This window comes from Brassica oleracea, chromosome C8 (genome assembly GCF_000695525.1).
Source record: "Brassica oleracea var. oleracea cultivar TO1000 chromosome C8, BOL, whole genome shotgun sequence".
Classification (NCBI taxonomy): Eukaryota; Viridiplantae; Streptophyta; class Magnoliopsida; order Brassicales; family Brassicaceae; genus Brassica; species Brassica oleracea.
In genome coordinates, this window is record NC_027755.1 from 8,082,738 (window position 1) to 8,109,691 (window position 26,954).

The 26,954-nt window shown below is 35.5% G+C and overlaps 2 protein-coding genes across 2 annotated transcripts; both read right to left on the bottom strand.

Annotated features, from left to right (window-relative positions):
• Nucleotides 1–7,883: 7,883 nt before the first annotated feature.
• LOC106312706 (probable methyltransferase PMT18) lies at nt 7,884–10,662 on the bottom strand. Its single transcript, XM_013750321.1, has 5 exons — nt 9,702–10,662; nt 9,389–9,599; nt 9,006–9,306; nt 8,396–8,863; nt 7,884–8,232 (listed from the first exon to the last, which is right to left on the bottom strand). The coding sequence occupies exons 1-5, from the start codon at nt 10,428–10,430 to the stop codon at nt 8,019–8,021; spliced, it is 1,923 nt and encodes a 640-aa protein (XP_013605775.1). The 5' UTR covers nt 10,431–10,662; the 3' UTR covers nt 7,884–8,018.
• Nucleotides 10,663–16,738: 6,076 nt separating this feature from the next.
• On the bottom strand, nt 16,739–24,961 carry LOC106307161 (protein TRANSPARENT TESTA 12-like). The gene is made up of 8 exons (XM_013744035.1): nt 24,551–24,961; nt 18,547–19,088; nt 18,029–18,115; nt 17,807–17,863; nt 17,477–17,715; nt 17,267–17,385; nt 17,091–17,177; nt 16,739–16,958 (listed from the first exon to the last, which is right to left on the bottom strand). The coding sequence occupies exons 1-8, from the start codon at nt 24,818–24,820 to the stop codon at nt 16,875–16,877; spliced, it is 1,485 nt and encodes a 494-aa protein (XP_013599489.1). The 5' UTR covers nt 24,821–24,961; the 3' UTR covers nt 16,739–16,874.
• Between the last annotated feature and the right edge of the window lie 1,993 nt (nt 24,962–26,954).

Here is a 26,954-nt window from a genome sequence, read left to right on the forward strand (position 1 = left end):
CGACGATTTTTTCCCTCAGAATCCTTGATGTTTTCTTGTAGTGACAACCCAACTGCTGAAACGCCCTGCACCTCAAAGCCTATTATTTTTAATATGGTCTCCGAACCATGATTTCTACTATCTTACTATATACTATTTAGGCATTATGGTTTCGTACTCCTATGTATGCTAAACGTCTCCGGACAAAGCTTATAATAAAAATAGTTCCGACTATAAGGACAGTAGGAAAATCACTATACTTAAAGGGGCATACGAGCTGGATCAGGTCTCCAGAGACCTCCGTTCCTGCCCTTATCAAAAAGTGCCACGTCCACTAAAAATAAAAATGGGTATTAAACATAAAGCAGGAATGGGTATGGTCAAGTCTGAGCAGAAAATCAAAATGGGTATGAGACATAAAGCGGGAATGGGTATGCGCATGCCTGAGTATGCTGTCAAAACTACCTAAAACCCATGTGTAGCCTAAGGCGCATCGGGGTCCCTAGAGTACCGCATGTGAAAGTACCTATGTTAAATCACTACGTGCTATACAATACAGGAAACACTGGGTATACTTGCAAAAGTACTGTGAAATACAGGGAGAAAAAGTGCAAAAGTCTGGGAGCACCTCATAATCTCTGCTTATCTAGACGTGGAAAGCAGCAAAGCCTGGCACTTGGGTCATAATACCCACACCAGCACCCTCTAAGCCTGTCAGTGACTTCCTGCAGAAGTAGAATAAATCATAGGAACTCGATAGTGGCCAGCTTCCGAGCTGCAGAATGTAAAATCCGAACAGGTACCGGTAGTACGGTCCCTGCGAAAACAAATATTCCTAGTTCTCAAGGGAACTCCAGGCCCATATACAAGCCCGCGATCTAAAGAGGAAACCCACGGTTCCCCATACGATCTTGGGTCCTATGTATAAGATCTAAGGGAAAATCATAGGTTCTCACAACGACCTCAGGGTCCAATTATGATCTCAAGAACTTCTGGGTTCTAACTATGATCTCAGGATCTAACGAAGAATCTTCGGGTTCCCATACAGCCTTCGGGCTCCAGTCATGATCCCAGTATCTAAAGGAGAACCTCCGGGTTCCCCTACGACCTCCGGGTCCCAAACACGATCTCAGGATCTAAAGGAGAACCTCCGGGTTCCCCTACGTCCTCCGGGTCCCAAATATGACCTGATGATCTAGGAAACCTCCGGGTTCCCAGACGACCTCTATGTCCTTACGTGACCTCTGGGTTACGGAAACAATCTCCAGACTCCAAGAGTCTATGTTCTAGAAAGCTTGAAACCTCCGAGTTCAGAGCCCATCTCTCAGGTCCTAGCTGTAACCTCTGGGTTCCTAGACGACCTTCTGGTCTCTGCATAACCTCCGAATTTTCACGACGTATCACAAGAAAAGACTTAAAAGTGATCCACTCCCAAGATCCCATTATCTAACCTACGGGGATGATAAGGAGCGATCATATACTATGAGTCTCACCTCAACCGAGAAACAGGCGGGGAAGATCATCCTGAAAATTTGAAGTGCTACCATCATAACATGCAAAGCAATATGAAGGAGTGCACAAAAGAAAATTATGAAGAGGCGATTATTCCAAAAACCAAAGGGGGCTACGAAGAGCCATTATTCAAAACAAGGAGATTCAACAAAAGATAGAGTTTCAGAAACAAAAAAAAAAGGAAAATCATTCAGAAAGAAGGGTCCTCCGAGAATCGCGACCCCACAACGGATCTCAGGGTGACGACCCGGGAGAAACTCCCCGACTGCTGGTCTATCCCCCCGGACAGGAACAGATGTCGACGATACTCTTCTTCAGGATCCCAATGTTCCACCCGCTTCTCCAGCCATTCCTTCATGAGCTCCCATCTGGCTGATGCCTTCACCTGCTGAACCAACAGATTCCGGCGAGCCATCATGTTCTGCGCCTGACTTCGGAGAAAGAACACCTCGCCAATTAACCTCCGGTGAGCATCCACCAATGGGTCATGATTAGGTACGGCTTCACCACCTGTTGACGAGGTGGAAGATAAGCCATTAGCCAATGAGGCAGCCCTTGCCAATCTTGGCGGAGGGGTATAAAAAGGACGCCCCTTCCGTTTTTTTAGCCTTCTGGTGTTCATCATAGATGGCCGACACCGTGAGCCTTACCATGTTCCCTGGAAAAAGAAACGTAGGAAGTAAGAAAACGGAGTCCTATCGGGTGAAAACTAAAAGGAGAAGGCTTACCCGAAACGCGGCTATGACGCAAGGCTTCCTCGCTCACCAAAAAAGTCACCCATCGAAATCGCCGAGGAACTCCCATTATAAGCTTCGATACCGCTTCTCCAGCAAAGGAAACCGGACAAGACACATCTGATAGCAAGAACCAAGCATCAATAAAAACGAACCGCCTCAGCGCCGTCTCAGGGGTGCCATCAGATCAGCCTCACTGTCAGCCTCTGGAACATCTCCCCCAAGAAGGGATAGGAGATGAGAAAGGGTAGGCGAAAAGACGACGTGGCCTTGGACGGCCACCTACGAGTCGGAAATGCAAGCAGTTCGGGATTCATCTTTCTCGACCAGAAGTCAGGGATGGAATTGGGTTGAGGCCGATTAGAGGATATCGCGAGCTCTTATATACATCCGGATCACCCATCCTCGCACAGCCGGAAAAGGAAACAAGGATGTTTCCAAATATTCCAGAGAGTCCCTGGCATGAACGACAAGCATTAAAAAAGGAAACTCGGTCCTTGCAAGAGAAAGGTAAATCCTCCTTAAAAAAGGGAAGTTTCGGGAAAAAATACGTACCTCCAAAAGAAGAGTCAACCCGAGTATCCTTCGAAGCATCCGGAATCTCCGACAAAGTCTCGCACCAGCCTCCAGACCTGCCTCTACGCATCATGCTCAAGTGCTCAGGCCTCTTCTTCGGAAATCACCTGAGCTCCAGGCTCCGCCATCTCTGAAGCATCGCCAAAAGCCCCGAGCTTCTCCATTTTCAACAAGAAATCAGCGGTTCAAGAAGATAGCGTCAGACCCCGGTCTGTTATAAGGGAATCGGTCCTCCCCCAGGTTCAGAGTGTGGCTCCGGCCTGAGAGGAACCTAGGATAGCAGGATTACTGGAACGATGTCCTGCCTTAGGGAAGCCTTCTGAGAATGAGCAACTCCGGTTGACTTGAGTGCACAGGTTATTCCCCGAGTTCGATGACGAATCGAGCAATACGGGGCAAACTGTTGGGGAAAAAAATACTCAGGTATTGAATTCCTCCAGACCCCAGGCAGGACACCGACCTCTGGGTCCCTGCTAGGAGACGCTCCGGGTCCCCGCTAGAAAGTATTCCGGGTCCGGTCCCAGGGACCACCCCCTTCCTCCGGAAAAAAGAAAGCTTCCGATAAGGAGAACCTTCCATATTTCCGAATATGGAAGAGTTTAACCTACTCAAACCGACTAAGGCCGACCTAAAAACAACTATATAAGGGGAGCCTATACCCTAGAGCAAGGGATTAACACTTCAAGACTTAGAGATTAAAGATAGGCAGCTAGAGCTAGGGTTCTTACTCAATACATTGTAGTTCCAGCTTGTTCTATCTAATAAAACATCTCTTCAAGTATATTTCTCTCAAATCTATACGAATACCATCTTTGTCCATCGTTCTGTAGTACTCACAAAGATCGTACACAAAAGTCCCCTAACACTCACATCTCACACTTTGTGCAATGCGAAAACACCTATGTTAGCCAAAGGTCTCTCCACCACAAACTTCATCTCCTGCTTCTGAGACAAAAGATGTCTTAAAGTTTTTTCTTCCACCAACGGCGTTTGCTGGGTCGGTTTATGGCTTCCACCAGAGCTACATCTAAAAAATCTAAAACCACCTTACTCATTCTATGCGCTTGCTTACTTTCAACATCCCAAAGAAGAACTTTTAGTTTAGACATGTACTCATTCGGAACCAGAGAGAAGGGTACTCTACTATGTATTAGGGAAAAAACCTTCATCATTTCTTAAAATCTTAGCCACACCCACTTTGTTTTTCTTCTTCATCCCGAAGAAACTGATTTCGCATTTTAGCCATTCTTTGGGAGGGAAATTCTAACTTCTCTTCCATTCTTTTTCTATCTTCCTATGTTCTTTCTACATATTCAAGTCACAAGCTTGAGAAAAAAATCATTGTTTGCTTCCTCCGAGTTTTTTAGACCATTAGCGGACTCAAAATAGGCACACTTTCAAAAATAAATTTGTTCCTATCTTTCCAAATATTCCAAAGAATCTAGAGCGCTATTTGTCTTTGAGCCAAGCAATATCTTGATAGTTTTCATTTCTCAACATTGCATTGATATTAGAGAAAATAGAAAACTCATCAAAAACCATTCACTTGTAGAGGAGTTTAAAATGAACCCACACTTGTCTTGCAAAATGACACTTGAAGAATACATAGTTGATTGTTTCTATATCTGCACCACAAATTGGGCATATCTCCTCTGATTTCATACCTTAGTTTTTGAAGAAATCTTCCACGGGCAATGCATAGAAACCTTCTAATCTTCAGCTCTGTTTTTAGCTTCCACACATGTTCTTTTAATAAGTTAAGTGATGGTAAGGCTTCAGCTTTTGTTTGTATATCTCATTTGGCTCTTTGAGTTGCTAGCCAATAAGTTTACTTCACTGTAAGGTCTCAACTCTTATTATATTTCCAAATCTCGAAGTCATCCTGCATATAAATTTGTTAGCAACATCACCTGGTAAAACAAATCATTCCTCCTTTTTCTTCTCCATGATCATGTTTCCACGTCAATAATATCAGACACCATTAAATTGACATCAAAAGTATAGTTCTTCCTCCAAGGAGGTCTTCTAACCCCTTCATCGTCTTCCATCCAAAGATCAATCCATAGTTTCAAAGATGAATTATTCCCAATTCCAGGTTGAATCCCCTCCTTCATTAACTCTCTTCCATCCAAAACACTTCTCCATGCAAATGATGGTCTTTCACCTATTATAGCTTGCAAGAAATCACTTTCAGGAAAATTGCTACTCTTCACAAGTCTAACAAAGAGAGAGTCAAGATGGTAAGGATTCTTCAAGCTTGCTTTGCTAGAAGCACATGGTTGAAAACCTCCAAATCTCTAAACCCCAAGCCTCCAAGATGTTTAGGTAGACATAATCTTTCCCAACTTACCCAATTCATTTTGGGAGACTGATCTGAGGAGTTCCACTTAAATTGGGTAATTTCTGAAGTTGAATTTCGGCATGTGTTTCTCGAAAACTTAAAACAGGAAATTGCATATATAGGCATTGCAGGTGCCACTGACTTGATCATAATTTCTTTCCTTTAATATAAGAGCTTTGCAAACCAACCATAGATCATATCCTTCATTATTTTTTTTATGTACTTCAAAAGCTCCACATTTAACACACCGAGACATTTTCGTATTCGGTAAGTACTTCCTCCTCTTTCAGCATAGATACCAAAGATATCTTTGGTTTTTCTTTTAATCACTGAGACAACTTTCTCACCAAAAGTGATGAAAGATTTAAGCACATTAATGGTTTGACCAGTGAGATTTCCATATTCTTTTAAAATATTTCATAGGTTAGTACTTTGATTTTCACATAGGAAGAGACTGTCGTGAGCGAAGAGAAAGTTGGAAACCGAGAGCCCTTGGTCACCAAACCTGATTCATGTGATCTTTTCTTCATATTCAACTTTAGACATAAAGTGAAGCAATCCTTCTGTATAAAGAATGAATAAGAAGGGTGATGCGGGTCACCATGTCTCAATCCTTAGTGAGACACAATCATTCCATGCGGTTGATCACTAATCAAAACTGAATAAGTGAATGGAGACACACAGCTCATTACACTGTCAACCCATTTGATATCAAAACTAATTGTTAGCATCATCGATCTTAAATACGTCATAAGAGTATCATTAGTTCTGTAATCTCTCCCCTTAGTATCTAGTGAATTTAATATCTATATTATTTTGGTATGTATTTAAATTTAAATAAAAATAAAAGAGCCACTTATTTTTTGACATGTAGCACTAAAATCTCATGCATTGATTCTTTAAGAAAAGACGTCTCTTACATTTATTCACTATCTTTCTACATTTTTCAATTATTTAATATATATTTTTGCAGAGAGCTGATGGTAGAAACCTACGCTACTTGTGCTCTAAGAGTATTGAGGGTTCTTAAAGTAGGGGTTTTAGTGAAATATAAGAACTCGTCTCTTAATTTTTAACTAAAAAAGTTAAAATCCAGCTCTTAAATAAGAGTTATAAGAACCGATTTTTAACATTTTTATTTAAAAATTAAAAGACATATTCTTATATTCCGGTAAGAACTTCACCATAAGAACTCTCCAATAATCATGCTCTAACAATCTACCAGACATTTTTTTCTCAACTTGATATTGGTGACAAAATGTGAGTAATACATTCTTAAAATTAGTTTCTTCGAAGAGTTAGAAATGAAACAAATGAAAGAGCTGATAGCTTAGCAGCAAGACTAGAAACTAAGAAAACTATGTTATCACTTAAATGTAATGTTTTTCTACAATAAATTTTGTTATTTTGTTCAGCTTTATGAATCATACAAGGTGATTTTCTCGTGCTCATGTATAAATAAGTATAAAATCAATATATTATAATAATTTACTAATAATTTATTTAATCTTAAATAAATATGTAATTTATATTATAATTAATATGTATGATTTATTTTAAATAATAGTATGTTATTTTAATTATACATGTGATTTTGGATATATAATATCTCGTTTGTTTGGTTATTATTTGGATATATTGGATAATATATATTTTTCAAGTCAACTATAACATTTTTGTTACATGAATTAAAATTTTGATTACTTTCTTATTTTCATTTAATTTGATTATTGTACTAGACTGTAAATGTATTTCGTAAGATTATATATAATTTAATATAAGTTTTTTGAGAATAAAAAAATAAAAATAAACTGAGTTGATCGATTTAAAGTTACAAAAATGAATATAACAACAATATTTTTTTGAAACCTCATGCTTATATATATTATAGCAAATAAATTAATGGAAGTAGTTGGTTAATATCTCTATAATGTTATTTGATAATTTCATATTTATTTATTGATATGTTGAGTTGTTCTATAGTTTATATGTATAGAAAATATTACTATAGATAACAACATATTATTTTTAGTTTAACTTTTTATTTTAGATAAATAATTGGACTTGTCCAACTAATAATTTTGTGGGTATATTGTATTACATATATTCTTTTAAAATAAAGTACAACTATTTTTAGTCTCTTTCTGCTAAATCGAGTAAATTGTATTCATTATATTAGTTTGGTTCTTATCTTAGATGTGCAAGTATATTTTTATTTTTAATATTTTTGTATATGTTAATTTTTAAAATAAAATTAGAAAATAAAGTGATGATCGGTATAAAGTTGCATAAAAAACATAACTGATAGATTTTAAAACGAAAGATTGCTTCTTTAATTTAATATCAAGATTATTTTGTAAACTTTATTTTTATGAAAATCTATTTTTTTCTTTTTCATTTAAAATCTATTTTCGTTTTAAAATTTTATAAATGTTATTTATTATAAGGTTATTTGAAAAATATAAGGGAAAAAACCTAAATAAAAAGAGAAATAAAATAAAATAGAATTTTTAGTAATAGCGACTAAATATATTTTATTCATTAATGGTACCATTGTTATTAACCTTCATTAGAATTAACGTGAACGCGACTTGCAAAAAAAACTTTTTCAAATAATATATTTTTTTAAGCTGTCAAAAAAAAAAAAGAATATTTTCTTAAAGAGGACCACGCTCCATGCACATTTTTTTCTGGAAAACATATAAGATGCTATTTCACTTGTAAGAAATAAAGCTAAGAAAAAACCTCAGAAAAGTTGTCTCTGTATTTTCTCAAATAATCATAGTAGTCTTAAAAATCGAAAAAAAGCACAGATGAGAAAGAATCAGAGGATGAAGATGATCAAAGTAAAGAGTCTAAGGGAAACTGAAACTAGCTTAAGAAGGACCGGTCCAGTAGGATTTTACAGCGAGAAGGATCTTCTCAGGGATAAAAGGACCTTTCTCGTGATCCATAATTCGACTTGTCCACTTCATTCCATTGGTTATGCTTTGTATCTTCGTTAACATTTCCACAGTGTCCCTAAACACCACTGTTCCTTCTGGTCTCAGTATTCTATCCATCTCAAGTAGTATCAACGTCACGTCACACCTTTCAACAACAACAACAACAACATTAGTATTTGCATTTGTGTTTATCTTTCTCTTTGTATTTGACGTTTAGGATTAACAAACAACTTTTGCATAAAATGCTTAATTTTGTTGATTTACTTTGAAAATATAAACTTAATTAGTGTCTAGTAATAGGCGTTTACCTGTTCTCGTAAATGCTGAACAATCCACCAGCGTGAATAAGATCATAAGTTCTTGGATACGTAGAGAATCCTTCGCACCAGTCTTGATACGTTCCTATAAATCCCCTCTCATAAATCACACCTAATGTTTGCTTCTCTGCGTCTACAGGAACCACATTCATAACCCAGGATGGATATTTCACAATTGCTGCAGCAAATCCACCGAGGTATGCATTCATGTCCATAATGTTCCTGAACCTTCCCCTTGAAAGCTCTGGCATTATCTGCTTGTAATATTCTACTCTATCCTTCCAAAACTCATTGTCTTCTCTGAATTTTTCAGCACTGATCTCCAGTATAGTTCCCTGGATAATCCTAGGTGGGACCGCAAATGCCCGGTCCGGCCAATTCTCCAATGCACCTCCTGCAAATTCATCTGGACTTTTTGCTTCTGGCAGCGGCATTACACAAGATTCTAATTCTTTATACCTGTCAAAGGTCCAACATGAATTATGTTAAAGTGTATCATACCGGAACGGGACATTTGCCTTTGGTTTCGAGTTGGAAACTCATGATTCAAAATGTTCAGATATATTGATTTTGAGCTTTTAGGAGGGGTTGAGTTGTGTACCAAGCGGAATCAGGTTGAACTGCTTTGGTGCATATGGGAGGAGATTTATGAACTCGTTTGAGTTTCTTACACTCAATGTGATTAATTGGCTTTTGCCAAATTGAAAAATCACCCTTCTCTGTAACTTTCTTCCAACAGAGGCTCCTTGCTGCATTTTCTATTGAATCTTGTTCTTGCTTCAAATCCTCTTGTGATCTTTCCCAGCCTTTCCAGTGTTGCTTCCAGTTGATCGGTGGGCCGGAGAGGATCCAATAACCGCCCGGTCTTAAAACCCGGTCCACTTCAGTTAAGTACAAACCATCTATATGCAACTAATTTGTTTTTCGTTAAGTTCCAATAATAATCAAAAAACCTAATGAAAAAAACACAGAATATTTTCTCACCGTTCTGAAACCAAGGAATCAAGCAACGAGAACAATGAGCAAGATCGAAAGCTCTGGCTGGATAAGGAAGCCTTATAGATCCCATAATCCCTATAATGGCAGGAACTCCACGTTCCAACGCAAACTGGACCTGAGCTTCATGAGTATCTCTTGGAGCAAAAGACATAGCCAGGATATCCCTCTTCAACAAGTAAGCACCAAAACTTGCAACCTATAAACCAATTAAGATAATATAAAATATTAATTTCTTGAGCGGTTTTAAGTCGAAAGAAAGATGGGTGCATCTAAAAAGGTAGTAGAAGGCAAAACGTACACCACATCCTGTATCAATAGCTGTTCTCACGGCTCCATCAGTAAGTGGGATGAGTCTAGAGATGTCATCAATGTAAGCATCAGCACCACGTGGAAACCCGGTACCCCCACCAGGGAATCTAAACCGTTCACCTTCGACTTGAATCCAATTCTGGATAGCTTTCTCAATACTTAACTCTTTGTGTGGGATGTTATCGTACCAAGCATAGTCTCTGCTCTGAGGCCATTTGAATGGAATCTTGTAGTTTGGTGGAGGAGGAATCAGACAATAGAGAAGCTCATCCTTTGAAGGACAATGTCTCTCTCTGTACTTCATCATGTTCCTATCGAATCTTCTTCCTCTCTCTCGATCTTCACATGGAGTGTACTCGCTGAGAGACATGTCACATGGCTCGAAATACTTTATGGTTTGGTTCTTTTGCTTGAGCTCGAGTTTGTGATGGCTTTCGAAATCTAACTTGACTGGTTCTGAAGATGAAGAGGAGGACAAGGAAGAGGAAGAGGAGAGATTACCATCATCATTATCAGCAGAAGAAGAAAGTTTTGTCTGAGTCTTGGTTTCATCACATCCCATTCTTTTGTAGACCGCGGAGGAAGAAGACGGGACCGTGTTGGTTTGCCAAGATCCAAGAACGTACGACAATATGCAGAATCCACTTACAAAGAGAATCCAAATAAGTCTCTTTCTCTTTGCTTCTGCATGGTGATGGCTAGTGTTCTCTTTCGTCATTTCTGTAGAGCTGAGCAAAAGACTTGCGACGTTTATATGATTTTTTAAAAGCTAAAAGCTAATCATCAACATAAAATGTTAAAACATGTACGAATGGTTATAGTGGAGCTCGAAACACCGAGGATAAGGGATCCACCATCAAGAAAAATACTGATAAAGAAACAACTCTGTCTGAATTTGTTTGTATAAAAAAGGACATTTGCTATCTATTATTTAGCAAAAGACAAGAACCGCACTTATTAGATGTGGTCCCAGATGTGGTCCAAAGAGGAGGACAATATATTAGAATTTGAGATAAAGTTGGAGGATGACTAGCCTCATTTTTCGTTCTGCCATGTATAGCATACACACCCTGCTTCTAAAAGTAATAATATTCAAAGATGTGAAATTTTTACGGGTAAAAAACTCAAGATAGGTAAAAAAATCTCAAGATAAGAAAAACTACAAAAAAATTCACGTGGTGGCACCCATAACTTTGGACCCTTGTTCTTATTCCATTTTGATAACATATGGTAAAGTAATACATGGTATTATTCTAGACAAGCAAGCACAATGTCAGAATTTTCTTGCCCCACAAAACCAATGCTAGAATTGTCGACTGGGCACAAGAATTCTTCGTGCGTGACATACAAATAAAGTTAATAAGTAAAGATATTTATATACACTCAGAAACATGTGAAAACATCGAGAGACAGTTCGTGGGTGTTTAATGAAAACGATACATTAGAGGCTAACTCGAGGGCAAGAGAACGTGCCATGATTTGAATATTTTGTTTTTGAATATATGTTAAATTTATTTTTTTTAAAAACCCAACTTTTTTACAACAAGTGTGACATGTTTTGATTGTTTAAAGAACACTACAAAGTGTGAAACTCGTTAATCAACGTGTGGCTAACCAGAAAGTTAGTCCTCCAGCATACTTATGCTCTCCTAGTTGGCGTAAAGAAAGACATCGGTTCCTTACTTGACGATCCAGAACTTTTACCAATGTCTCTTGCTAATCTTGCGATTGCACCATGTCTTCTTTCATTCCTCTCTCACAGAGCATGCACTGTTGCCTGCAGCGTGTATGGCACTAGGAAGTTTCTGAGGAAACCCCCGCTGTTATCAAGTATCATAGACGTAAGTTCTGACCATTTGTTTGTATATGTAGACTGGAGAAAACCACGCATAAGGAGGCACCCGAAAAAGAAATGATCTCTTGTTTCTTGAGGTGCATGGCAAAGGACACAGGAGGGGTTAATTCCTCTGTTCCAAAAGCTCATTCTATCTCATGTAGCGAGCCTGTTCTGAATAACAATCCAGTGAAAGAAATCATACTTTGGAGTGTGGTGTTTAAACCAAACTCCTTTCCACCAGGAGACTGTTGGCGCTTGCTGTCGTAGTAGTTCCCATGTGGTTTTAGTTCTAAAGACCGGCTTGTATTTGTCTTCTGTCTGTTTCCAGATGGATAAATCATCCTCGTCCACCTTTTTCCCTCGTTCATCCTCAATAATATCTTCTAGCTCGTTGAAAATTTCAACTCTGTACCGTCGTCGTCTTCTTGTAGCCATCACTACTGTTGAGGTAGAAGGAATTCCCATGTCTATACAACCTCAGGAGCCAAACAAATCATGAAGCCTCCGGAGCCAAACAAATCATACCAGAATATGAACTCTTGTTCCCATCTCCTATCTTCATTTTTTGAAATTCTTTAGCTTTATCCCGAAGTTTCAGGAGCTTATGCCACATCCATGAGCCTGTTGTTGACTCTTTTAATGACCAGAATGATCTCTCTTTCACCATGTTGGTCTGAAGCCATTTCACCCATAGTGATGGGTCATGATACTATTCTCCATACAAGCTTGAGACAGCGGACTTGGTTTACATCCTCTAAAGATCAAAAACCTAAGCCTCATTCATTCTTCTCTTGGGTGATAACTGTCCAGGCGACCTTTGCTTTTGATGAGTTTAGCGCAGGACCCGACCATAGGAAAACAGAACAAATATTGTTTATTTCTTTGATGCATGCTCCTGGCAAAATGAAACCAGACATCCAGAAACTAACAATACTGACCAAAACAGAGCAAATAAGTTGATATACCTCCCAGCTAGAGATAAAAACCGATTTGTCCAATGATTAATACGGGAGCGAATCTTCTCTATCAAGATCCCATAATCTGTTTTCCCCATTCTTTCTGTGAGCAAAGGCAGCCCGAGATAACACAAATGCAAAGTTCCTGACGTGAAACTGAATCTTTGTTCAAGTTGTTGGTGTACATTATCTTGCATCCCTGCATAGAAGATGGTTGTCTTCTCCATACTAATCTTTAGTCCAGAGATTCTTCCAAAATAATTAAAGACCTCAATGATACTATCTATTGATCTTATTCTTCCATCAGTAAAGACCAGAAGATCATCCGCAAAATTCAAATGAGTTAATCCCATATTTTTGCATTTAGGATGGTAACCCAGTGTGCTATCATTGCTGACTTATCCAATAGCTTCGACAGCACGTTCATACAGATGAAAAATAGGTATGGAGACAATGCGCAACCCTGTCTCTGCCCTCTTTCACTTTGAAAATAGCCAGCCAACTCCCCGTTCACCTGAACCGAAAATGATGCAGTAGTTATACATAGAGAGATCCAATGTATAAAAGGTACATGGAACTCCATTGCTTCCAGTATCTTGATAAGAAAACTCCACTGCACAGTGTCAAACGGTTTTGATATGTCGATTTTCAGAGCGCATCTAGATGAGATGCTACCCTTGCTATCCTTGTGGTAATCTTTAACAAGCTCCATAGCGAGTAAGAGATTTTCAATCAGTAAACGATCCTTCACAAACGCCGACTGGTTGAGAGCTATGAACTCTGGTAGTGTGGTCTTTAGCCTATTAGCAATAATTTTGGAGATCACTTTGTAGATAAAATTGCAGCAATATATCGGTCTGTAATCGTTCATCTCCAGAGACACAGTTTTCTTTGGTATCAGAGCCAAAATGGTAGTATTGATACCTTTAGGAAGAAATCCTTTGACAAAAAAGGATTGTATTGACGTAATGAACTCCATCCCAATAATAGGCCAGGCCGATTTTAAGAACTCAACTGGATAAGGTCCAGGTGATTTATCATTTGGCATGGTGAACAAAACTTTAGTAATCACATCTCCTGTTACTTCTTTGATCAGTTCTGTCTGGACCGGTGCGGAGAATCTAAAGGGTAGCAGAGACCGCAGAGTGCTTACCTCAATACCCTCAAAGTCCTCCGGCTTGTGTTGTAGAAACTCACGGAAGAAAGATTTTGTCTCACATTTGATCTCTTCTGGCTCTCTTACCAGTCGTCCATCAGTTCACAAGATTTATTTTATTGATTTTGTTACTGATGAGGACCTCAAGTCATCATCAGAAAAGGAGAAAGGAACCAGCAGTAAATCAGTGAAGAACACGAAGCTAAGGAAAGCTAAAGAAGCCAACCAGGACATAGGTTCAATCAAAACGCCATATCTTATAAACCAGGAGGAATTTATCAATGAAACCGGTTTTCCTGGATTCTACACTCAACAAGAGCACACAGCGAATTGGTTTCATACCAAAAGGAGTAGTGGTTTAGGAGATATGCCAATTACAAGTCAGACTATCTACACTGCATCCGAACTGGTTCTATTTAAGGAAAGTAATTCTTTGCTTAAGGAGTGTGCAACTGAAACTCACGTGTGGAAACCAGGAGATCATTCATTACATCTAAGACCACTTGGATAGTTGATACCATGCACTAAACCTCACTGGATCAGGCAGATTCTTCACCATCTTAACTTGCCATTTTTGGAGCCGATTTGCTTTAAATCCCAACGGCTAGTTTTCTACACTCTTGGCTGCGATTTGGCGATTTGTTTCATCAACCGGAAGCTCCCCAAGGCTCCTAGGATCTTCCCAAAGTTGTCCAGATACAAGCAGCTCAACAGATTTCCCATTTTGGTTGAGATTCTCTCATTTAAGCCTCACGGCTAGTTTTTGATATTTTCATTATGTTTCCATTTTGTTTAGCTTTCTAAATCTTTGTACTGAGCATTATATAAGCTCATTAGGTCCCTCATTGGAAGACACGAATCTTTTACCTAAGAAAAAATAAACTTTGCAGTTTCTTTTCTTCAAAGTCTTTGTGTCTTTGAGTTATCTTGATCGTCAAGCCTTGTGTGGATTCACTTGTCTTAGTGATTGGCGATTGAGACTGCTTGTGGAATCAGGCTGTTCTTCTTCGTGGTTGATTGTGGAATCAGTCGACACCCTGGTCTGTTCGAGATCATCATCATCACTCCAATCCAGCCGGTTTTATAGTCGATTAGATTGATTAGAAGAACCACCCCTCTTGTTGGATCGATCATCACTTTGATCCAAGGTGTTTGTAATCCTTTGTCAGCTTATGACTACCTCAAGTCATCATCAGTTACCTCTCTAGCCGTTGCAGCTCTATGGAATGTTTTATTGTTCTTATCTCCCACTTTTAACCAATGCAGCTGGGATTTTTGTTTCAAGAAACCCTCCTCCAATCTAGAAACATGCTCCCATCGTGCATAAGCTAAACTTTCCTGTTACAGATCTTGTGTTGATGGATTTCTGATAGTCTGTTTCTGCGTTATTACGCAAAGATCATCATAGACCTCCTTTGCTTTAACAGACAAGTTACCCATTTTTCCTTTGCAAGCAGCCGTACTTTCGGCTTGAGGGCTTTTAACTTCTTCGAGAATCTCAACAGAGGAAGTAGACAAGAAAATAGGTTCTGTCTCCTGCCAGTGCTGCTCTACCATCGGTCGGAACCCTTCTAGTTCTGTAACTACATTATACGACTGAGGAAATAGCCGAAGCCACTGGTCATTAACCATCACATGATCCAGTTGTTTTGGAGATAATTCCTTCCTCTCTCTGGTTTGTCCATGTGAAGAGTGGACCATGGGACGTAATGTCTAAGAGATTGCTATGATGAACTGCACTTTGAAACTCATGCATTCCAGGAGAAACAGTGGTCCTCTGCTCATGCATCGAGTGTTCTTCTACGTCTAAAATTTCATTAAAATCTCCAGAAACAGTCCAAGCATGTTGTCTTATTATAGGCGAGTTGTTATGACTTTTTAGATCACTCCAGAGCTCCCCTCCTCTCCAGCTCTGTGTTTTTTGCGTAAACACAAGTGTAGAAAAACTCTTCAGCGCTTTTATTCAACTGCACTGAGACTGTGATCAGTTGATCACTTTTATAAAATGGAGTGACACGAACTTCCGGACTCCATATGAACCATATTCTTCCCAAGTGATTGTGTTCATAGTTAGATATCATGAACCAATCTTTAAAAACAGAGTTACAATTCTCTGACTCATTCCTTCCTTTACACGCATTTCCAATAGAGCACCAAACTGAAAACCATGATTAAGAATCCATTTCCTTACTACTGTATGTTTGACAGGCTTATAAAAACTTCTAATATTCCAAGAGAAACCCGACATGATTATTTCTTCTTGGTTGCTCTTGTTCTGCCTGTAGCACTAGGAAGAACTTCCTTGGGAGCTAAGACATCCTTTGTTTGCTTAACTTGTGTTTTTGACAGTTGAGGCATAGTTGAACGAAGGGCTCTCTCTCCTCGCCTAGCCTGTTCCGTTTCTTCTGTCTTTTGAGTACCAGAGTCAACGGCTTCCGTTTCCTCTTCTGTATCATCATCATACAGCTCTAGCGATTCTTCTAATATCTCCCCCTCCTCTTTGTCCTTCTCGCTTTGTTCAACTTTCTCAACATTCCCATTGTTCTCTGTTACATCCTCTGTTTTCATCCTCCGTTAATACCGCAAACCTTGATGGAGAATGTTGCTTGCTTAGCCAATGACTAACTGCCTGATCTTCTTTGTTTAGAGGGTGAAACATTTAACCAGTTGCCTTCCGCACTGCCTGTATCCTCCTCAGTTTCCTGTAGGTCTGTTAGGACCTCGTTCACTGTCCCATTATCCATCAAATCCTGTAGGTGCGTCATTATTCACCACCTTCACTTTAAAATATATGACACCAACCCAATTCTCCAAAAGATCATGAAAGGCCTAATTCCAAAGAAAAAGCTTCCGAAGTATCAATTACATCTAAACAACAAAACCACACATCTTATAATCTTGGAACATGGTAGTTTTTTAGACTTAAGATATGGATGGATCATGATTTGGTGAAAATGTGATAGAACACCATGATCCAAAAACATATGCTTCAGAATTATACCTTGAAACAAACGCTTTTAACATAAACATCCTACGAAATTCCAGGTTTAAGGCATGCTAATTTTATGGAAAAGAAAAATATAATATTTGACATCCTCTTATTCCACGATACACCATGCTGGATATAATTTTTACACTCTTGTGCTAAAGAGTTTGCATTGATTATATTAAGTTATAACTTAGAATATGAGAATTTCAGAATCCAAATAAATATTACTCCTCTGATGAAGTTTTGTTTACGGCACTAGATTCGTCTGGTACAACCCACCGGTTCAAACGTCTCAACGATGTAGACACCTGAAGTTTTGGTAACAAACAGTTTAAGCTCCAAAAACAGAACTTTGCTCGAGCTGGAGCTGAATGATTTTTTTTTTTTGTCAAAAATTTCGTAATATATGTTGTAGTAAATTATAGTAATCAATTTCTAACCTGTTGATCCCAATCTGTTCTCAGAGTCATGATACAAAGCACGCAAGTTTGAACGAATACTCCAAAGAGCATTCCGATCCAGACACCCTAAAATTTAGAGAAAATAAACTGATGTGATGTTTCCAAGAGAATCGATGAAAATTGAGAAAAAATCGAGGAAGAAAAAGAAAACTTGCTTTGACTTCCAAACCGACGACATAGCCAAGGATAACACCAGAAGGAATTCCGATAAGGTAATAACAAGCAAGGTTAACGTAAGTAACATATCCTTGCCATCCTGCTCCAACAGCAACTCCTGTTCCGGTTTAAGACGGTTCAAAACTCATGTTAGTTCAAAGATCGGTTTGATATTAGTAACCATCACAGGTCAAACAGCAAAATTATACCTGAGAGAACAGGCTGAACACTGTTCAAGAGGATGGAAAATGCTAAAAGTGGAGAAAGATCGGCAACTTCTGCTGCGACAGCTTCACTTGTAGTGAAAATGTAGGAAACTCTTCCTCTTAAAAACAAGAAGACGAAGAATAGGACAAATCCTATAGATAGAGACGTGAAAACCGCGTTCAATGTTGCAAACTTGGCTCCTTTTGAGTTTCCTCTGCCGAGCTCGTTGGACACTCTTACACTATGTTATATATAAATAAAAAAAGAAAAGAAAAGAATCAGATGATGACATAAATTAGCATCAATTATTTTGTGTAAGTATATGTACGTACCTTGCTGCTGCCAGAAAACCAAGTGCTATCATCATCTCCAGTCCATTTATGTTGATACTACAAATAATTGGAAAAGAAGAGTCGATCGATAAATGCTTGGATACTACTATATATCTATTAATATTCATGATCATGTTTTAATTTAAGAATCAAGTAAAATGTATTAAATTTGAAAAGATAACGGAATGGACCGAGAAGAGAGCTTAATTGTGGTTTACATACCAGATTGCAAGTGCATCTAGAGCCACCTCTGCGTTTTTCAAATTTCCAGTGAGCAGTACCAAGATCGAGTTATACCATAACTCCAAGCTGCCCAAATAACCACATAGTAATAACCAGTACAATAACTTGCGAAACTCTCAATATTTATATGTGTATATATATATATATATATGTATTATGGTTAAATGCGTAAATGTAACTATAGTTTAGAACTAGACTCGACTTATTTTAACTGAGTTAATAATATTTGACAATGTCACTCCTCATAGAAGAGCTTGTAATTTTTTACTTTTCTCTTACTATTTCGGACATTTGTCTCATTTCCTATAAAGCTATTCTATATGAAGTTTTCTTGCAACCAAATATGTTCAATCAAATTCTAAACTAATTAATAATCACATGGGCTCCATCTTCCAGCCACAAAACTACTAGATGGATCACTCGTAAAACTTTTCTATGCAAATGTTTGGTTGATGAGACATTCCTTCATATATATATAAATAACTAACTAAGCTTACCAAAGCATTCCACCGGAAGACATGGATAGTTTGAAGACGGGCCATAAATCTTTGAAAGCCAACATAGAGAATCCTCTCCACGTGTCCTTACACCCACCGCAAGTGACGAACAAAAGCTGAGCAATGTTAGGTAACCAGAACGCAACTAGCGTCGATGTCATAGCACCAGTGATTCCAAAATCGAAATGAATCATTAGGAGCCATGACAAGAACACGTGGACCGCTAAGGAGACTGCAGCCACGTAGGCAATGATCTTGTTCTTGCTCTGAGCTTGGAGAAACATTTGGCAAGTGAATGATGGTACGAAGGAGAAGTTGACGCCAATGACCCATAGGGCTATGATCCGAGCCACACGGACGATTCGTTCCTCTTGTCCTAAGGCTAAGAGAATAGGGCCCGAGAAGATGTAAACAGGCATGAGGCAAATTGTACAACCTGTGAGAACGATCCATGATCTTTGAAGATAGATTCCGAGCATATGGTTTTGTTTTGCTCCGTAAGCTTGACCACATAGTGTTTCTAGTGCACTGGCCATGCCTAACTGTATTACAATATGTTTTTAACAAATTTACACGATTAATATATATTTTTAACAAATTTACACGATAATATTTAATGAGCGAGTTATAAAACGATACTATCACCACATGTATTTTTAATAGATATATTAACCTTTAAAAGCATATTAATATTATGCTTTATGAATAAATACACTAGAAAATATATTACTTTAATAATTCAACTGAATAACAAATGATTTTTATAGCATATCCTAAACGTTTTAAAAACCAAACCAGATGAATTATAATTTGAGTCAACCAGTTTAAATAGGTTTTAATGATAATATTTTATAATATATATGGTAATATCACCTGAATATGTATATATACAATTATCGATCTATTTTATTTTATTTTTCTACAATTGATAGTATTAGAATATTCTAAATTAAATAATAATGAATAATTGTTTTTTCGGAAAAATTGCTAAAACGGAACAAAATTATTCCTTTGGTATAAAAAAATTATTTGTCCACTTTTTTTCTCTTTTACTCTTTCCAATTCTAAAATTTAATGAAATAAATAGTTTTATGAATCAAAAAATTGTAAAAAATAGAAATAATTGATAAAACATCCATATACACAAACTGATAATTTTTTTGGTTGAAAAACTTGATATATTAAATTTTAAAATTACGTTCTACTAAAATTATAATTCATCTTCTACGGAAAATGGGTTAGTAGAAAGTAAATTCTAGATTAAACAAGTTCGTCTACTTTTTTAGAACGAAAAATCTACTTTTACTTCAAATTCTAAATACGGGGAATTTAAATTCTACTAATTGTAAAGATAACTACTTTTCTGTCAAATGCAGCTAGCTTCGACTTTTATTACGTATTCTACAATTTCCGGAATATGAAATCTAGACATTACTCTGATGGCTACATGTAGTAGAATCTGCTTATGGAATTTTTGTTTTTGTTCTATGCAGTGTAGAAACTGCATTCTACAGATAAGAAAACTTGAGTTTTGCGAAAATTTAAGAAATTTCAGTTAAGAAAATATTCTTAAAATATTTTAAATATTCTAACTTCCTAAAACGTGTATATTTGGTCACAAAAAAAATCTAAAAATATTTGTAATCTATGTGCTTGTTTAAAACACTACAAACATTTCTGATTTTTTGATAAGTACAAACATATATATATTCAATTTTTTTTATATATTTACAAACATATATCGACTAAAATTATATATGTATATTTATTTTTATTAATATATTTATTTATAGAATTATCTAAAAATTCAATTGTGTATATCACGGGGAATATATAAATGTTATTTTCAATGCTATGCATGAGAATATTTTATTTTAATTAACATTATATATTAAAATTAATAATTTAATTTAAGTATACAAGTATCATAAAAATATTAGTATATAAATGTTACTTATTATAAATTTTAAAGTATAAAATTATTTATCCAATATGATTAAACATTTAAAATATTTAATAAAGTGTAAGATATTTAAATTATTTATAAAATAGTTAACATACACTAAACATTGTTGAATATCGACTAAAAACTTTTAATTGGTATTATGGAAATAGCTGTTTGTAAATTTAAATTTACAATTTATAAAAAAATATGATTTTTTTTGTGTGCTCTTTATGTTGATTAAAGTTTTATTAATAAATTATTTCTTTCTATTAATGTATTTATATAATTAGTTTGAATTCTATATTAATATAAAAACGTTAAATATATTATTTTTATTAATTTTTATTAATATATTCTAAAATATTGACTTAAAAAATATATATATATATATAAATATATTTTAATTTTAATTTTTAATTCGTTTTCTAATATTTAAATACTTCAAAAATGTATTTATTTGATTAATTTGATTAATCAAGAATTAGTTTTGGGATTATGAAAAATATTATACTAAAGGGACAATTTAACGATGGTATTATACCAAAAGAACAACCATGTTGAATTTTGTTCCGTTTTGACAATTTTCTCTTGTTTTTTTTCTTTCTAAAAGCAATATTTAACTGTTCATGCTTCTTCTTCATCTTCGTCTCCATTTTCATCTTACATTTTCATGTATAAATTTTTCTAACTTTTTTTTATTTTCGTTGACACATAATTTTTCTTCTTTATTTTATCCATCATTGTATCCAATTTATTAATAAATCCAACTAAATCAAGGCTAATTGAAAGAGAAGAAATAATATTTGATGTACAACCACTGAAAGAAAAATCGTTGAAATATAACTAAATTTATAAACCGAGTTTTTCAAGTTATCAATTCTAACAGCTTTTAGCAATCTTTTTGGGTCAACACAAATCCGATTTTATAAAAAACCCCAACTCTACTTAATGACGGAGTTATGGTTGAATCCAACCGGTCGGTTCAATTTTTAAAATAATGCATATAAATTTGTTTGATTGAATATCTAAGACAATATATTAACACAACGCAAATACAAATAAAAACTATGATCAAACTTAATGTGATCCTTCAAAAAAATAATAATACACGGGTCAAAAATCTAATAGGTATTAATTCATTGGCACAAATTGGTAAATATTAAAGTTAAGTACATGTTATTTTTAAAATGTATTTCAATTTTAATAATATCGATATTTTGGTTACTATCATCAGATTAGCGGTTTGATTTCTCCTAAAGCCAACTACTTAGTTTATAGCAGCGAAATAGAACAAACTAGATATAATATAGCAGCCAAATAGGACAAACTAGACATAATATATGTATATAGTTTTCACAAAAGAAACTTATCCAAATATTATTAGTTTCAATATATGAATGAAATTAAGCAAAAATAAAAATAGTAAACATAAAACATTTTTTATTCGTAAAATAAAAAATATTTTTTTTAAAACACAAAACTAGTAAACATTGCAATAGTGAATCAACTTTATTATAGAGTTATTCTATTTTAATATAAAATATACTCTATTTTAGTATAAAATATACCGGATATCATAATATAATACTACTTTCGTCTCAAGTTACAAAAAAAAAATAAAAAAAAATACTACTTTCGTCTTTGGAATGTAATTGTCAACCCAATGACACGCAAGAAAAGAAACCAGCACATTCTACGACAAGTTATCAGAACAATTATATAGAACACGAAATTATTTATGCTATTTAAAAATTTCCATGGGAGAGGAAATAACTATCAGCAGTCGGTGGTAGGCCTGAGACTTTTATCCGAGATCCGGATTCGATCCGAGATTCGATCCGGATTCGATCCGGATCCGATCCGAAAATCCGGATATCCGGAGGGGTCGAATCCAGATTCGGATAGTAAAATATTAATTTTTAAGTCCGGATATCCGTATCCGTAAGTTTTATTAATAAATATTTCAAAAATAGTAATATCTATATATATAAATTAATTTTATTTAATATATTTTCTTTTTTATAATAGTATATATAAATTTTATGTAAATTTTGTAATATTATACATAGAAATAATTAAAGAGATTATATATTTTTTTATTTTTTAAATTATTGTTAATATTTTATATATATTAATATTATTTTTTATTTATTTAAGGATCCAAATTCGGATACGGATATCCGCCGGATATTACAATTTTTAAAATGATATCTGAAATCCGGATATCCGAAAACCCCGGATCCGAATAACGATAGTAAAATTATGGATCCGCCGGATAAGAATCCGAATCCAGATACCTTAAAATTGCCCGGATACCCGATCCGTCACATGCCTAGTCGGTGGTCACAAAAAACAATATCAGTAGTCCACAAGAAAACACGTTTTTTTACTTCTTTTTTTTTTTGGTCAATCACGTTTTTACTTTATTAGTGAATAAATGGCTGGTACACATAACTGCGAGTAGGTAAGAATTCAAAGTGATTGTTTGAAAGACATTTATTTCTAAGGCCATCCATATAGGTTAGAAAGTGCAGTATTTTTTCAAAGACAAACAATATTTATATTTTTATTACATTACTATATTTTATTTTCTAAAATCAGTTAGACTACCAAAAAATAAAAATAAGAGAATTCTTTAGGTTTCTCAGAATTGCGAGTGTACCAAAAAAATCTTTTCTTCTCCATCTATATATAGTAAAATTTGTTATAATAATAATATACTCCCTACTTATTATCATGTTATACATAAGGTAGAGGGTCAAAATAGCTGACATCACTGCTTACCATTTTGGTCTTCAAGTAAGACCAGACAATATATAATTGAAAACCCATTTTTCCTCAATAGTAAACAACAAAATCTTTTTCTTTTTTTTTCTGTGAAAAAAATAATTTATTTTTAAAAATGCATCTCAATTATTGAAAAAGTACAACACGATGACAAAAACTAAAAACCAAAATAGTACACATTGCCTAGAGTGTTTTATCACAGGGCTGAACATTTTATCCTTTAAATTTGATTCGATTCGTTATTTGTTTCGATCTGAAAATCTCGAATATCCATAAACTTTCAGAACAAAGCAAATACTAAAAATCAATATCCGTTAAAATCGAATCAAATCACAAATATTAAAATTTTGGGAAGCGGATATCCGATCCGGTAATATATAAATACAAGTATATCTTGATTATATTTAAAGCTTTTAATGTATACAATTATATAATTATTATTCTAACATATGATTTGATAAATTCTATTTACATTATTACTTATATAAAAATATTACTTAAAAGAAAGATAACACATTTATGACAATTATAATTTTTTTCCTAAGTTTTGTGTTATTATAATTGTTAACTAAGTTTAAAATTTTTACAAAATATGTAGATTCACTACTTTTTTTTTAAATTTTTATTATATATATTATGCAAAAAAATATTTTACAAAACAAATTTGTATCAAAATTTTAAGTTTATTTGTATTAATCAAAACATATGATATATTCGTAAGTATTCGTAAATATCCGCAAATATCTATTTATGATAATTGTTAACTAACTTCGAAAAATTTACAAAATATGTAGATTCACTACTTCTTTTAATTTTTATCATATATATCATGCAAAAAAATATTTTACAAAACAAATTTGTATCAAAATTTTAAAATTATTTGTATTAATCAAAACATATGAGATATTCGTAAGTATTCGTAAATATCCGAAAATATCTATTCATTTTCTGGATATTTGTTTTTCCGAATATCCGTATTTTTCGAAACAAAGCAAATCGAAAAATTAGATATCCGTCACATAAAGCAAATCACAAATACCTTCAAAAACCCGGATATCCAATCCGTATAAATTTATCATCAGAACTCTTGAAGCATATTCATGGTTATAAATCGTTAATGACGAATCAAAACCGCGTTTTCATTTATTAGTGGTTAGTATCGACGACTAGATGGATTTATCAACTTAGTGTTTTTGGAAGAAATCTTTATGCTTTAATCCATCATCATTACCTAGATTATATAACAAAATGGAGAAGTAATAAAAGTCTTACCAAAATACCATTACTGAAACGGAGGAGAACGGTGAAAGTGATCGAGTAAGCGGCTAACTCGATAGGGCCAAGATGGCCGATGAAAGCTTGACTTATCATCGAAACTCCGAACGTAGAGAATCTCGTGAATATCGCTGGCGCTGCCACAACCCATAGCTTCTTTGATTCATTCCAAACCTTCTCCTTCATCCCCAGCTCATCCTCTTCTCTGCCGTTCTCCGCCGGCTTATTCAACAGAGCGACCGTGATATTTGCTGCTCCTCCAGACATGGTGGAATCTCGGTTGTATGTGATGGACAAGAGAGGTAGGAGGAAATGAAAGTGTCAAATTTGGTTCTTGACAGAAAGACCAGAGAAGGTAGAGAGAGGACAGAGTTTGATGGATTGGTTTGGTTTGTAAGAAGCAGAACGTGTTCTCTTTATAATTTATGTTTTTTTTAGTGAAGTATTTTTCCTTTTTATTGGGAAACGAAAACCGCCTACGAACAAAAAAACAATATAGTTATCTCTATAATATAAATCTAATTTTAAATTGTCCCTATAGTATAATGTTTTCCATAATGTCAAAAGTTCCTTTGATTAATCACATTAAACATAATTAATTGGATTTTTTAAAAAAATGGAAAAAAGTTGGTTTAATATAGTTGCCAAAAAGAGAAAAAAAATTAAAAAAAAAGAAAAAAATGATCTAAACATTTAACTTCCCCTAACTCCCGTAACCCTAACATCGATCTCTCCGACTCTTTCTTCCACGGCGAGCAAGATGGCGATTTTGTCTTCTCCTTTGTGTTTTATCCGGTGAAATCAACGACGACTGCAGCCACCGGTGGAACCCCTTTCTCTTCTTTTACATACCGAAGGTAAACACCAAAGTTCTCCATCCAATTTGAGTCATAAAGTTTGTTCCTTTCTCCTTCTTGTTCTAATACTTTTCTCTGGATCTCTTTCTCTCTAGACAAACGCAAAGGAGATTTCAGTGCTTTTCTCTCCACCTCTCCGTCTCTCCGCTTGTCTCCGTCTCTCCGCTTGTCTCCGCCTCTCTCCGCCTCTCGCCGCCTCTCGCCGCCTCTCCGCTTCTCTCCGCCTCTCCCCTTCTCTCCGCCTCTCCGCTACTCTCTGCATCTCCACTTCTCTCCGCCTCTCCGCCACTCTCTTTCTCTGAAATCGTGTTGAGCTAAGGTATTATGTCCGAACTTTATCTTTCTTCATTTCATGTTCCTCGATTCAGTTATTGTTTGATGTGTCTATGTGTTTGTGAATTGATTTTGTTTGATATGGTTTGGTTCGAGAACTGATGACAATCCTTACCGACGGTTCTATAGATGTGAAATAGGGGCACAGATTCATAGTCTGATTCGATTTTTGATTTGTTATGTTCTTTTTTTGTCTGATTTGATATTCGATTGTGTAGGATAAACATGCTGTTTTTTCATTCCATTTTGTTTCTGCTAACTTGATTTTCGTTTCTATGTAGCGAAAGAAGGAAAATCATTTATTTAAGTGGGTTGATGACGCCCTGCTTGATGAGATTCGAAGGGTAGAGGCCGAGCAAGGGAGAATTGTCGAAGAGATTGAAGATCTGAAAAGTAGTATCCCACAGACAATAGAAGAAGAAGTTAGGAAGAAGAAAAATTCACTCGAATTAGGTTGCTTAGGAAGCATTCTATGGCTTTTTGGAAGATTAAGAAGCCAAGAATGAGTGAAATCAGTATACTGGTTCTAAGTATCTTCTTCTTAGTGTTTTCTTGTTGTCTTTACGAGTCTACTGGTTCTTAGTATTGGCTTCAATTTGTGTTTTGTTGTTACATTGTTTGTGTCGACTTAACCAGTCTAGTGGTTCTTTATATTTTGTGCTCAGTGTTCTGTTCTTACAATCCACCTTCCTTGTTGAAAAATCGGGCAGCAGCTATTGTCAAACAAACTCAAACTCAAATTCAAACTCAAACTCAAACTCAAAAGCATAGTTAACATAACTAAACAAACAGAGAGATAGAGAAGTGATGAGAAAATAATGTCAATATATAACAATGAAACTGAGAAAATAACCATACAAGAATTATCCAAAGTATAACAATCAAAATGAAAACAAAGTTGATTGTTTTTAGAAGAAAAAACCATACGAGACAAGGCAATACTGCACTTTCAAACACCACAACTTGCATACTTGAACAGACCAACCTGTAACAGAAACATAAATACATGAAACACAATTAAATCGAGATTGAAAAACATATAAACGAACTGGCTATATAAGCTGACCCTTACCATATGTGACTGACTATATTGGTATTTTACAAGTTGCTCTGTTGTGCCCACTAATACCACATCTACTACACTTGCGAGGCTGCCTCTTTTGTGATGTTTGCGATGACCGAATTTTATCTTCAACAGTTTCATATCTGCA